Source organism: Nilaparvata lugens, chromosome 2 (assembly GCF_014356525.2).
Source record: "Nilaparvata lugens isolate BPH chromosome 2, ASM1435652v1, whole genome shotgun sequence".
In the NCBI taxonomy this organism is placed as follows: domain Eukaryota; kingdom Metazoa; phylum Arthropoda; class Insecta; order Hemiptera; family Delphacidae; genus Nilaparvata; species Nilaparvata lugens.
This window is the reverse complement of record NC_052505.1, coordinates 79,255,387-79,268,774: the sequence shown is the minus strand read 5'-3', so window position 1 is coordinate 79,268,774 and position 13,388 is coordinate 79,255,387. Positions and strand designations below refer to the sequence as shown.

Sequence of the window (13,388 nt, the reverse complement as noted above, 5' to 3'; positions counted from 1 at the left end):
GCTTACTTAGATGGTTGCTATTCAAGTTAAGCCTTTGGTCGATCTTAAGCACGGCGCTCACCTCTCGTTTTACCAAATTGTTCACATCTGGTATGTATTTTGCATGGAAAGTTTTACTATAGAGCATACTATAGTATACACTGTACTATTTTTCTGGCAGAAATTTAGGACATCATGGCTGCTTGTGCCATTATAGGCATTGCCAGACGCTATTGCAACAAGCACATAGTAATCTTTTCAGATTGTCAGGCAGCCATGAACTTAACTCAACTTAAACAGAACATAACTTAGATTGTCAAGGCTCTTAACTTCAATTAAATCAAGTCAAAATTCATGTGGGAGAGTCATAAAACACTCAGCAGATTTGCAACACGCAACTATGTGCATCTTGGTTGGGTACCTGGCCTGGTAGGCATAGGTGATAACGAGCGTGCAGATGGGCTTGCTAAGCGGGGTTCAGTATGCCATTCTTTGGCCCAGAGCCAAGCTGTGGCGTCAGTAAAATAACTGCCTTTCACACAATAGTAGGCTAAATGGCCCAGGGACTTACATCACCAGCAATGGCAAGGTCACCCAGGCAAAAGGCTGCTAGCAGACGCAAGCTCTCACTTTACCAGCTGGCTGGTGAGGTTGGGTAGACTAGAGGTCAGGTCAAGCAGTTGATTGCTCCGATAACTGGGCATTGCCACATCAGATGTCATCTCCACACAATTGGACTTGAGAAATGAAAGTCAGACGTGTAGGCTTTGTAAGCAGTACTGTATACTGGACTGTGAGAGACTTGGGGCAAGAAGAAGGGCTCTGTTTGGCTGCAATCAACCAGGTGATGAATGGGATGATAGTATAGGGAAAAACTCCTGGATCTTGTAACGTATCCCAACTAACGTACTTGGGACACACAATAAGCTTCAGTTGACGTGTGAGGCTCTTTGGATCCTTGAATCCGTCGTTTCAAAACATAACATAATATACTATATTGAAATTGAAACATCTTATTTTCCAGGGTGTTGATCCTCAAGCAATGCGGTTGATCCTGGAATTCTTGAAAACTCAAAAAATCGACTTCTCTCATGATGAATCAAACGAAAAATCGGATATTCCTGTACTCGAGTTGCTTGAAGCCTCCAGCATGTACCAGTTCGAATCAATACAGGAGGAATGCATCTCCTACATAATCAACCACTGGCTATCAGATGAAAACGTTCTCCAGGTCATGTTTACAGCTGATAAATTGAGCCTTACCAACCTCTATAAGAAAACTAAAATAATGTCTTACTGGAACTTTAGTCAAATCAGATCCACTGATTCGTTTCTGGACATGAATCTAGAATGTCTATTGAAGTATTTGGACAGCGATTACTTGCGAAGTGTTAGTGAATTTGAGGTTTTTGAAGCCGTTTGTACATGGTTGAATCATGCCTTCGAAGAAAGGGTATTCAACACTTACGAATTGCTGTCTGTGGTAAGGTTTGGTTTGTGTAGTGAGTTTGATCTGAACAGTATGAAGTATTACAGTTTAATTTCGGAGACACCACAAGCTGTTCTGATCGTTGATTATTTGATAAAGTTGAAGCAGGATAGAGCAGGTGACTGTGAGGCGTGTGTGTTGAACAAGCAGTGTAGTTCGGCGGCTGGGGAAGACGAAGCTCTGTCGCCGGGATCGCGACTGAAACGCAAACGCGCGGTGTCGCTGCGCTGCACATGCACGGATGCCACCACCGTGGAAACCGCTAATAAGCTGTTGGTGAAAGGACCCCGTACTCTGCCTCTCGCTCCTTGTGTGGTCGCCAACCTACGGTTAGAATCGCAGGAGTGTGCGTCGGAAAGCAGCAGCTCTATGTCCACTTCCAAGTTCATGAAGCAAAAGCTTGTGTCGCCCTTTTTGTTCTATTGGGACGGCACTGCATTGAAGCCGGAGATTCTGCTGACGAAAATTGATGAGGGACCGTGCGAAGCGATTGGCTACAGAACTGTTTGCAAAGGTCAGTTGATTTCCATCTTGAAAACATAGATAATTATCAATTAATAATCATCAATATCAATATTGGATATTCTTCAGGTAGAAACTTAGCTGTAGTATATTATCATAGGCTATACAGAGTTGGTGAGAATTATGGGAACGGCTTGATATGTGTGAATCTCTCACAAGTTTATTTGACTGCAGTTTTTATTGGGCATCTTACTCAAATTCAAAATACTGTACTACTTTTCTGTGGCTTCAAAATGTTGGTCAGCTATCTTGGATCCTCCATTTTGTATACACGTAAATGGAAAGGTGGTCATCCGATACATGATTTTGTCAAAAACATGTTTTTTCCAATGGGAAGGTGATCGATCATACGATAAGCTACATGATTTCAATACGAGATTTGAAAGGAAATGAAGGGCGAAAACCATTTTCAAATGTCTTTATATAAATAGCCTATATTTGAAACTCTTTTAGATATTGATGTGCGTTTTTCACCATTCTCATTAATTGTTCTTGTATTTTTGAAGGATATTATCAATACTATGCTCTCTTGTATTGAATATTTCAAGAAAACTCAATCATTTTATTGCAGGTTTTGGTTCAAGATTCTTCATTACTAATTTTCTAATATACTTTACCTTTTCTTTAGTTCTTGCTTGTCACTTATTTATTCTTTTTCCTCTCACTTATCTATTCTATTCTTGAGTTCCTACTAATACTATCCCATATAAGCCATGCAATCCAAATTTATTTATTCCATCATCAAGGTACCAAATACCACTGTCAGTGAATTGTTTCATATAAAAATGAATTGTTTCAACAATCTGAATCTCACCTATTTTGCAATCTCATGCTATTAATTACCTTTAATAATTTCCTTATTTTGCAAACATCCCTATTCTCTTTGTGATTCCATTTCATCCGTTTGAAGACAATTTTAATAAGAATATAAATGAATGTGTTATCAATGTATCATACTCGTATAATGCAAGGACTTTTGTTATGCTATGTTCGAACTCTGATTCTAGACCTGAAACTGTATGTTGTTGGTGGAGAATACCTAATGGGATATGGCGCACATAATACCTCTGTTTGGGTCTATGACATTTGGCGCGAAACATGGACTTTTGAAACAAGGTATACCGAAAGTCATTTTCATTTTTAATTCATTTGTAAATTGTTTCCATTATTGAATGACAAATTAATCATCCTGCGGATTATTCTAAATTATATGTGGATATGAAAATCACATTCTTGGACTAATGGAGATTAAATTATCTGAAATAAATAATTACATTAGCGCTTCCAAATAGTCCTTGATTCCTTTTAATAAATGGCATACCAAGTAGGCTACTGCTTTATTTCAGTTTCTTTCTCACTGTCTCTTCATGTTATATTATATTTTTCATTTTCTCTATCTTTTTATGATTCTGATAACTTTTTCAACTATCATTTCTTACATCTATGCCTTAAACATTCTTATAGTATTTTTCTTAGTAAAAGTCGCTCTCTATAGGTACAGCGCCATTTATTTTTACTAATCAAGTAACTTGTAATATTATGCTTTATTCATTATAAATTTGATTTGCCTCATTTCATAATATGTGAGTAATGGTCTGGGCTACCCCTCCTGGGAAGTCAGACAACACCTTGTCGTTGGTGGAGGGGTTCGTGTACTCCAATGACCCCGAGAGCTATTTTACCTCTACGCTGTAATGGCAAAAGAGGAAATGAAAAGAAGAAGGAGAAGAAGCTGTCTGACCTAAACCATTTTAAATATGTTTTTCTTGAAATTTCAAAAAATAATTCTCAAGTTTTAGAATGAATGATGATTTGTAGGATCAGAATGACTTCAAAAAAGAAATTCTAATACTTGGGTGTTTACATTAAGGGTTCTTCAAACTATTTTACTAACTCATCCACTAATGCGCAAAATAGCTCACAATAATACATCATGAGAAACATTTCTAGTATATTAGGGGTATTCACAATGTTGTTTTAGCCAGCTAAAGTGCTATTTGATAACTCTGTATTGTGAACGCCCCATCTATAACCATCTGCCATTAGTTAACTGCAGTAGCGATCCAAGCGGATAATTTGTGTAACTCAGAGTTTATTATAACTGAAAAGTAGGATTATAAACATATTATGGCTGCCGTTTTTTAGATAGCTAGAGTTAGCGGACTCAAACCTGCGCTACATGCTATCTTGTCTGTTAATATTTTTTAATGTACCAAAAGCAGTGAGAAACCACGCACTGTGCTTTGAGGGTGATTGTCTTTACGTGATTGGAGGAGTTGGGAAGCACAGAGTGGTGGAAGATACGCTCCACATTTATAATCTGGTGACCAGTAAGTAGTTTTTCCAGCTACCTCCAAACATTTATTAGAAAATGTCATCAGAATCATGTGTTTGTAAAGTTGAAGTGTTTGAGCCCCAAAACATAATATGCATAATATTATTAGTATATTCGTTACAGAAAATATTTATAGTTAGACTCTTGGAATCTCTACATACAACATCCTAAAAAATAATGATCCAATTTTAATCATCTGAAGAGTCAAGTACTACAGTAGCCTACTAGTTGAGATTCCTTCGTGTGAAAATAATCTGTTAATTAAGTGACGAATTCACATGATGTGGTTTGGAACATAGTTTTGCTGTCTCATATGTGAGGATCTGCTTTAAAAAAAATTCACTGTATCAAAAATATAGAGTGAGTCATATGTATACACTCTAAAATATTCAAGTTACAACCCCTAAGTCACCTCATTATGAGGGGTTGAAATTCAGTTGTGCGTCAAAAGGTAGAGTATTCGACCAATAACTTATCCTGAAAGTAACAGTATTATATCTACAAGAGTTTCCAACTTATTGAAGGGTTCCCATACATATGACTCACTCTGTATGTAAAAAATTCAAGGAAACAAAAACTATGAAAACCAGCAAGTTACGTTTTATTGTTCTACTTGTCTTGAATCCACATTATTCTATCATGCAACAATAATAGCTATATTATTCTACAACATTTCTGAAAGCCGTGTTATATTAAACTGATCATAAATTTGATGTAAGCTATGATAAGATTTTGTAAGTTGTGTTCCTATCTAATTAAACTTGATGAATATCATTTCATTTGTAGATACGTAATTAAATATTATTAAAGCATACATTATAACATCAGTTTGAAAGAAACTGAATACTTTCTGTTTCTCTCTAACTTCTATTTTTGTATAGTTCGGGAAAGAAGCCTACTCACTTTTTAATGCTGAAAAAAACCGGTGTTTAATGGTATTTCATCAGGTTATCTCAGTAGAAGAGAAATGTCATTCTGTATTTGATTTTGCAGAAGCATGGCGACTGGGCCCACCGCTCCCTCTGGCCATGTATTCAGCTGCATGCTGTGTCTACAAGGAACAAATTTTTGTTTTCGGGTCGATTATAGTGACGTTTCGACCGAAAGAGAACACTTGGATAGCAATGAACAACATTATCATTCCTAACAATTTGTCTGTCGCGGCAGCAATGACTGATAATGAGTGGATGTACGTGATTGGTATGTGAAAAATCTTTCCGTCACTATTTCAGTTTTAAAATCATCGCTTTTTCATTGAAAAAATAATCTAATCTCTTCAGCGTTAACCGTAGATGGTGCATGTGTATGGTCCTTAGAATTATGAATCGACGATTCGTAAAGGCACCATGTACCTTTAACGCTAATCTACGATTACATGTTGGTATGTTTGAATTTATTATGATGTGTTTCATTCCGAGTTTGAACCAGCAGCTAATCTATCTCTACTGAAACCGAGATAGTGCATACAAGCCTCAAAATTCTCGTAGGATTTGATCAGATTTTTTTGTAGATTACTAAGTTTCTAGCGGAAGCTGAACATTCCTGGAAAACCATGTCCAAAAATATTATAAGATATATTCAACACATAATGAATTGGGAATAATATATTCAAGGTAAAATAACAAAAATTAAAAGGGTTGTCATAACGTAGTGTGAGAGTTGGCTCTGTACTGGGTCCTTTCCTGTTTATAGTATATATGAATGATCTATCCTCATACATCCCTTATAAAACTGTTCTCTATACACGACGCTTCTGTGTTCAAATAAGTCTTCTGAAATAAATAAAACTATCACAACATTTATGACCAACAGAGCCAATATTTGGTTCTCTGCAAATAAGCTTATGGTGAACGAGAGCAAAACAGAATCTATATTGTTTGGTTTGAGTAGAAATTGTGAAAAAAAATCAGTAAAACTACTTGGGATTAACCTTGATTCCAAACTCACTTGGAGTACCCACACTGAAGCTCTTTGCAGTCGCCTATCCAGAGTAATGTTCTTATTGAAGAGGTTGAAATTGTGTACTAGTGCTAGTTTAACGTTGATGGCATTTTTTGCTCTTTTCCACTCTCATTTACAGTATGGCACCCTATTGTGGGGCATTTCAAGTGGTGCCAGTGACATATTTTTGTGTCAGAAAAGAGCTCTGCGAACCATTTTTAATCTTGGTAGAATGGATTCCTGCAGGCCATTCTTTAAAAGAAACGGCATATTGACTCTGCCCTGTATATTTATGCTGCAAGCTCTGACATTTGTCAAAGATAATCTGAGGCAATTCGATCTAAGATGCGATGTACATCAGCACTTTACAAGAGAGTGTAAACAAATAAATACCGGACGGGTACGACTTTCCAAAACACAAAATATGTATGTATATATCGGTATAAAATTATTTAATAAACTGCCTGAAAGTATCCGTGATAAAAACTCTAGATCGTTCTTTCCAAACTATTCAAAAATAGGGCTTTTTATTCGATTGAGGAGATGTTGGCAGCTGATATTTCATGTTAATATTTGACCTCTATTATAATATTGTTATTGCCAATTAGAAATATGACTGTATATAACTGTGAAGATACTAAGTACGCGGGACTGTTGGCTGTGATAGTATTTCTTTGTTTTGAATACCTATGTGAAATGTATGTATAATGTATATGTTTACCTGATGACTTTGTCAATACATCTATTTGTTCACGGCAATAAAACATTTTGAATTTGAATTTGAGTTTTCTATTAAAGAGTAATTTCAAATTTTGTAAGTATAGATTACCAGTTTGTTAAATATTTAAAGTTCACTTTGAGGGGTTTAATCATTATAATATGTCCTGTGAGAATGTACTGTGATTCATCATTTTTCTTCAAGCTATCTTCATACATAAATATTATAAGCCGTTGGGCTTCCTAAAAGTTCGAGTGAAAACTATAAATTTATCAATGATTATTCTCTCTGTCGCTTGACAGTTTTTCATTTTCCAGAAAGATGCTTAGAATATTCATTTTTTGTTCCACCTTTTTCCAAATAATGCATTTAATTTGAGATACTTGTGAGATATTACTCTTGAGCTCAACTTCCATGGGAAAACTTATCATTTTTCAACTTCCACTCTAAAATTCCTCGATTATTTGCATTTTTGGCTAAAACTTGAATCATAGCCACATATAACATAGGAGGCCGTACATAATAATGTATTATGGGTGGCTGTACCTTAATGTTACTTCAACTCCTACAGTCACTCTATAGATACTTTCATTACTTTTAAATACCTATTGTATATTGTAATACATGACTCTCTTTTCGAGACTAGTGAAGTATTTTGTATTTTTCAGCCAACACGCAACCTGATCTCTATCGCTTTAAACCATACTCTGAACGCGTTGAACTAGAACATCTGGGCCGTTTCCAAATTGAAGGGAAGAACGCTTGTCTTGTCAACAATGTCATCTACAAATTCGGTTACGACATCACCGACTACAAATATAATTTGGAAATGTACTCAATTGAAACGAAAACTTTCAAAGTCTTGTGGGAGTGCACTGATACCGTTATTGGCCTTGACACTGCCAATGAAGGGTGTTTCCCTTTGCCAATAAATATCTAATGGAATATTACCATTACAGTTTACTGAACTACGCTTGAGGTATACGCTTAGACCGCTTTATTAGATAAAAGTTGTAGTGCAAGTAGAGACGATTCCTTCTAGGATATCATTAGCTTTTCTTTTTTGTGATTTAGATTAGAAATTATTAGTTAAAATCAGTAGGAGTTGACCTAGTAGGTAATTCAAGGGAGAAAAAAGGTACAGTATTCCTGAAATCCAAAAAATGAGTGATGTATCAAATGACTGATCCATTCAAGACTGATAATTCTTCCAAGTACTCAATTTGTTAAGTCCTGAAACTACTTTTTTGTCACTTAGTACAAACTGAAATAGCCTGTATTCCTTTATTTTTATATTTATGATAGGTATATCCCAATATTATATGATATAGTAATAACACAACATCAAAAACTGAAATTACGACTGATTTATGTTCTCTAGGAAATTTTTATAATACGTGGCCGTTTATATGTCAAATCTAAATAAACCAACAAATTTATAATAGGCCCGTGAATCACCCATGAAGAAGCTAATGTTGAAATCTTTGGAATACCCGACAAATCAGCTATCAGATAATCAAGTAGGCCTATTTACTCTATAAATTTTCCTAGCTCTTAATTCAACAATTTTGCGTGATTTTCTAATTATTCAGTTATTTTCTGTTCTGGAATAAAATATAGAAAAGGTGGAATACAGACATGAATTCAATCTAACAAGTATTTATGGTGGGGTGTTAGTATCCTTTAAACATTAATAATAATTCCTCTGATTGCCAATGAATAGCAACCAGAAGAGTTTATTGACGAAACATATACATAATTATTATATTATACATACAAAAGTTGCTAATACTAAACTTAGTTCTAATTATGATACCCCAGTATAATAATATGTGTCGGGGTGAATCCTTTGAACATTAAAGGATGGTCATTATAGGTTGTTGTATTCGATAAAAAACGTCATAGATTTGCTCAAGCTATTGCAGCTATTGAAAACTTATAGCCTAGGTTATATTGCGTAGTCTCAAACTATTATAAAATACAGCTTAAGTGCTATCAAATATTCTATTTATTTATTCATTTATACAAATACAAATATTTTGTTCCTATGAAATTTAAAAATAATATTCAAGCTATGGCTAAAATTTGTTAATTTTCTGAAATTGTTATCGTTTGTTGAATGAGAATAAAATTCGAAATTGAATTGTACTAGTCAATGTTTAATTAATTCACTCACTTATTCACATTAATAACTATGATCCCAAGTAATTAACGTATGAGAACAGGATCTCTTTCAAAAAATATAGGATTTTAGAAAAGAAAAATGAATGGGTTTTACAATACAAAAATTATTTTTACTTTCCTTGCCCTACTACCATGGGTAAGGAAAGTATTGCTTTCCAAAAAAAAATTAAGGTACCCCAAATTCAAGTTTTCTATACGTTTCAAGGTCCCCTGAGTCCAAAAACATGATTTTTGGGTGTTGGTTTGTGTGTGTATGTGTTTGTCTGTGAACACGATAACTCCATTCCTAATTAACCGATTGACTTGAAATTTTAAACTTGAGGTCCTTATACCATGAGGATCTGACAACAAGAAATTCAATAAAATTCAATTCAAGATGGCGGAAAAAATGGCGGTTTTGTGAAATTTCTATCACAATTTTCTCAAAAATTACGACCGATTTTTTATGAATTCTATCGAATTGGCATTAGTATCATATAATTTTCTATCGGCTACTCGTTTCTACAAACTGTCATTTTAAGGATATTGCTGTTTCTTGACTTGTTGCAGTAAATTTCCAATACTTATATTAGTGGTTTCTGTGTTTCAGTAAACTCAAAGATTGTACAGCTTATTTATCTCATCACTTGTCTGGTTAAGAACCTCTGGTTGGTCATGTATTCTATTATCTTCTGACTAAGAAGAAGCATTGGTCAACAGAACATAAATAAGGTATCTCACTTTTCAGTTTGATGAATTGATTCTCTATTACTTAGATACGAGGGTCATTCAATAAGTAACAAGTCAAATTACTAATTTTCAAAAACGGCTAAATTGATCCATATGAAACTTTTTGGCAGCCTTGCGATGAAATCTGATCAGTTGTTCCATCGTATTTCGTAAAAATAATAACAAATTGACTCAGTTAACAATGGTGAGTCCGCTTGAGAATTGCACATAGAACAATGTGATGCAATCAGATTTTTAGTCACAGAAGTGAGAAAGGTAGTAAAATCAACAAAAGAATATTAAAAGTGTTTGGAGACCATCGTTTGAATCGTTCAAACGTTGACAAATGGATAAAACAGTTCCAAAGTGGCTGTGAAAAAGTTTGTGACATTCAACGCAGTGGACAACCAGTCAAAGTGTGGACTTCCTCTCTCGAATCACGAATTTATTTATTTATTCTGGACAATAGGCATATCACTGTTGGATTTATAAGTGGAAAAGTAAACTGGAGTGTTGGAGCTGCCCATAACATTTCTCACAACAAGCTGCAGTACTACAAAACGTGTGCAAGATGGGTGCCTAGACAACTCATGGATGCTCACTAAGAAACCTGGCTTCAAATCAGTCAACAGTTGAAAAATTGGTATGCTACTGAAGGAGAATGTTTTTTTCAAAATAATTGTAACGTGTTTATGAAACATGGATCCACCAATATGAGGCAGAATCAAAATGACAGTCAAATCTGACCAGGCACGTTGTTCTTCCACGGTGCAATTCTCAAGTGAACTCGCCATTGTTAACTTGGTCAATTTGCAATTATTTTTACGAAATACGATAGAACAACTGATCAGATGTCATCGCAAGGTTGCCAACTTCATGTCCTGAAAGTTTCATATGGATCAATTTAGCCGTTTTTGAAAATTAGTAATTTGTCTCGTTACTTATTGAATGACCCTCGTACTTAAGCTTGCATCATTTCAGTCACATGTGTAGAATTTACATTGTATTCATATTACTATTTTTCATTCATACTATCTTTCCCTACTAAACGTCAGTTCAGACCTCATATTCAATTTCAGCAAAAGGGTTCCGTTCTCTGAAGTTATTGGCAACAATATTTCTATTAGAAACAGATGAGAACTGGGATTTTTTATGATACTTGAAACAATTATTGGCAACACTTGAAAGTTCATGAAGTCAGCCGTATTTAAGTAATGTCTATCTCCATTTGAGATTTGATAATAGTCACCGGAAACTTTGGCTGCATATCTGCAGTATGTAATATGCTATCGATATAATCGTTTATAACAGCTGAATGTTGTTTACTTGTATTCAAATAGAGGTTAATTTAGTGTTTTATGGGTTAATATTTAAAAATTTTTGTAGTTTTGCAAAAAGTTTTTCTATTTGGAAAATATTTACAAATTAAGAACTTCATCTTGAAAGTCTGAAACTGAAAACCCCTAATAAAAAATACTGATTGCTCTATAAAATATTCCTTAATTATTCTAAACAGTCTAAAAACTCTAAAACCATTTGATTGATACTTTCAATAAATCTTGAATTAGGACAATGAAGAGCATAATTCTAGATTGGTTGAATGATGATCTGAAGTTAGAAGTAACCCAAAAACACTTGACGAATTTATTTGAAAACGGAGAGTTGATCGCAAGAATTTTATGTAGATGTAAAGTCATCAACGATAATATTTTGAATGAAATAAAAACGTGTGCTGAAAAAGAGGAATATTTTTCTAACCTTATCAAGCTGAGTTACTGGTTGAAGCTTCTTGGTATTGATTTTAATTTGGAAACTATAGATGAACTAATAGCAGGTAAAGGCACTACCAGTATGCAAATTATGTATCAGTTGTACTTATCTCTTAATAAAATAAATCACAGAAAACAACTTGGAGACATCACAAAAAGATACGAAGAGTACAGAAATTGGTGTGAGAAACATATTAAGATTAGTCCACCATCAAAATATCATAGTAGTTTTCAACAGAAAGATTGGAATTATAAGTCGAATACAGACATCGATGTTCAAAGCTTTGATACAAACAATTATTTTGTAGCAGGAATGGGTGGGAGTAATTGTGAATCACAAATATCATATTTTCATAAAAATTGCACAGAAACAGTACTAGATAAATTGAGAAAAAAAGATGAATTAAATTACTCAAAAACAAAAGCATATACAAGTTTGATTAAGAACAAGCTGGCAAAAGAAGCAGGACGAAATGATATGAAAACTAAGTTGAATAATAATATTATGAATCAGGTTTGGAATACAATCAATAAGAAATGTAAGGAACTTGATAATATCAATTATTGTAACCAAGAATTATTATCAAGCACCAAATATAAAATTCCACCAAAATAGAATGAGAGGGTGGGTGGTTGTGAACTTCCCATCAAGTGTCGAGGAAACATGCTTTTTTGAGAATTATCTTGCTGGAAATTCCGGAAGGAATAATACATTTCCGAAAAAAGATAATTCAGAAAACTTGAGAAACACCTTCCAAGCAGACTCACTGAACAATTCAAGTGAACTGGTGCTCGGAACACGCCCACATTGCTCTTCATTGGTTCTAGACCCATCCAGCCAATGCCAATATGGTCAACACAAGTTCATTACTAAATACATAACAATGCTTCAAAATGAAAATCAAACCCAAGAGGCGCGGGCAAATGAACGTAAAGGGAGTAGGAGCAGTATGATGGAAACCCATTTCAAAAAATTAGGAATCATCCAGAAATTCCAGTACGAAAAAATAGATAAGCAAGGAATTATCAATTTGGCTCATGCCATCATCGACAGTGCTGTTGCAGAGGAAAATTTTGAATGTGTTATTGATGAAAATGCATTGGCTTTGAGCTTAGATGTTGGTCGGCCTGCCAGTAAGAAAAAGAGCAAAAAGAATTCACAGAAAAAGGCTCCTGAAGAGGACCCTTTTCTCTCGGATCAAAAAACCAATTCATCTGTGAATCACAGCCGAAATTTGAAACCTGGTGATGTAAACTGGGATCCAGTTGCTTCTTCTTTAAACAATGATATGAAGCAGACTCTGAAACAGTTTTGGCGATTAACTGAAACATCATACATGGATTCTTTGGAGAAGATATTCTCTAAATTTCACCAAATAGAAGAAACAGTTAATCTTTATTACAACTATGTGAATGAAAAAGTGAAAAATGTATTGTCCAACAACAAAGAGAGGAATTTAGAGTTGGAGAAATTTACAGGAAAACTTAATGAAAAAGCATGCAATTTAAATCAAACAAGTCCAATGATAAATGTAATTGATTGTGATACATTAACATCCAAGCTACTTTTCAAGCTCTGGAATCTATCTGATTTGAAGAGGAAAGATGCTGAAGAAATAATTGCTAAATTTCTGGGTGATTTTACAACAGTTGTTGAGCTTATGAAGAGTCTATGGAATAAATTTGCCACTTTAATGAATGTTGAGATGAAAAGGTACATCGATACACTTATTATACTGCAGT

General features: G+C 34.5%; 1 protein-coding gene across 1 annotated transcript; it reads left to right on the top strand.

Annotated features, from left to right (window-relative positions):
- The first annotated feature begins 973 nt into the window (after nt 1-973).
- Nucleotides 974-8,925, top strand: LOC111046921 (kelch-like protein 6). Its single transcript, XM_039421833.1, has 5 exons — nt 974-1,982; nt 2,998-3,106; nt 4,199-4,320; nt 5,319-5,525; nt 7,653-8,925. The coding sequence occupies exons 1-5, from the start codon at nt 1,022-1,024 to the stop codon at nt 7,922-7,924; spliced, it is 1,671 nt and encodes a 556-aa protein (XP_039277767.1). The 5' UTR covers nt 974-1,021; the 3' UTR covers nt 7,925-8,925.
- The last annotated feature ends 4,463 nt before the right edge of the window (nt 8,926-13,388 follow it).

What these genes read in the sequence shown, in the direction of transcription:
- LOC111046921 (XM_039421833.1), top strand. Translation starts at nt 1,022, where the DNA reads ATGCGGTTGATCCTGGAATTCTTGAAAACTCAAAAAATCGACTTCTCT. An exon ending in CATTTATAATCTGGTGACCA is followed by an intron (nt 4,321 to 5,318) that starts GTAAGTAGTTTT and finishes TTGATTTTGCAG; the next exon opens with AAGCATGGCGACTGGGCCCA. An exon ending in TGAGTGGATGTACGTGATTG is followed by an intron (nt 5,526 to 7,652) that starts GTATGTGAAAAA and finishes TGTATTTTTCAG; the next exon opens with CCAACACGCAACCTGATCTC.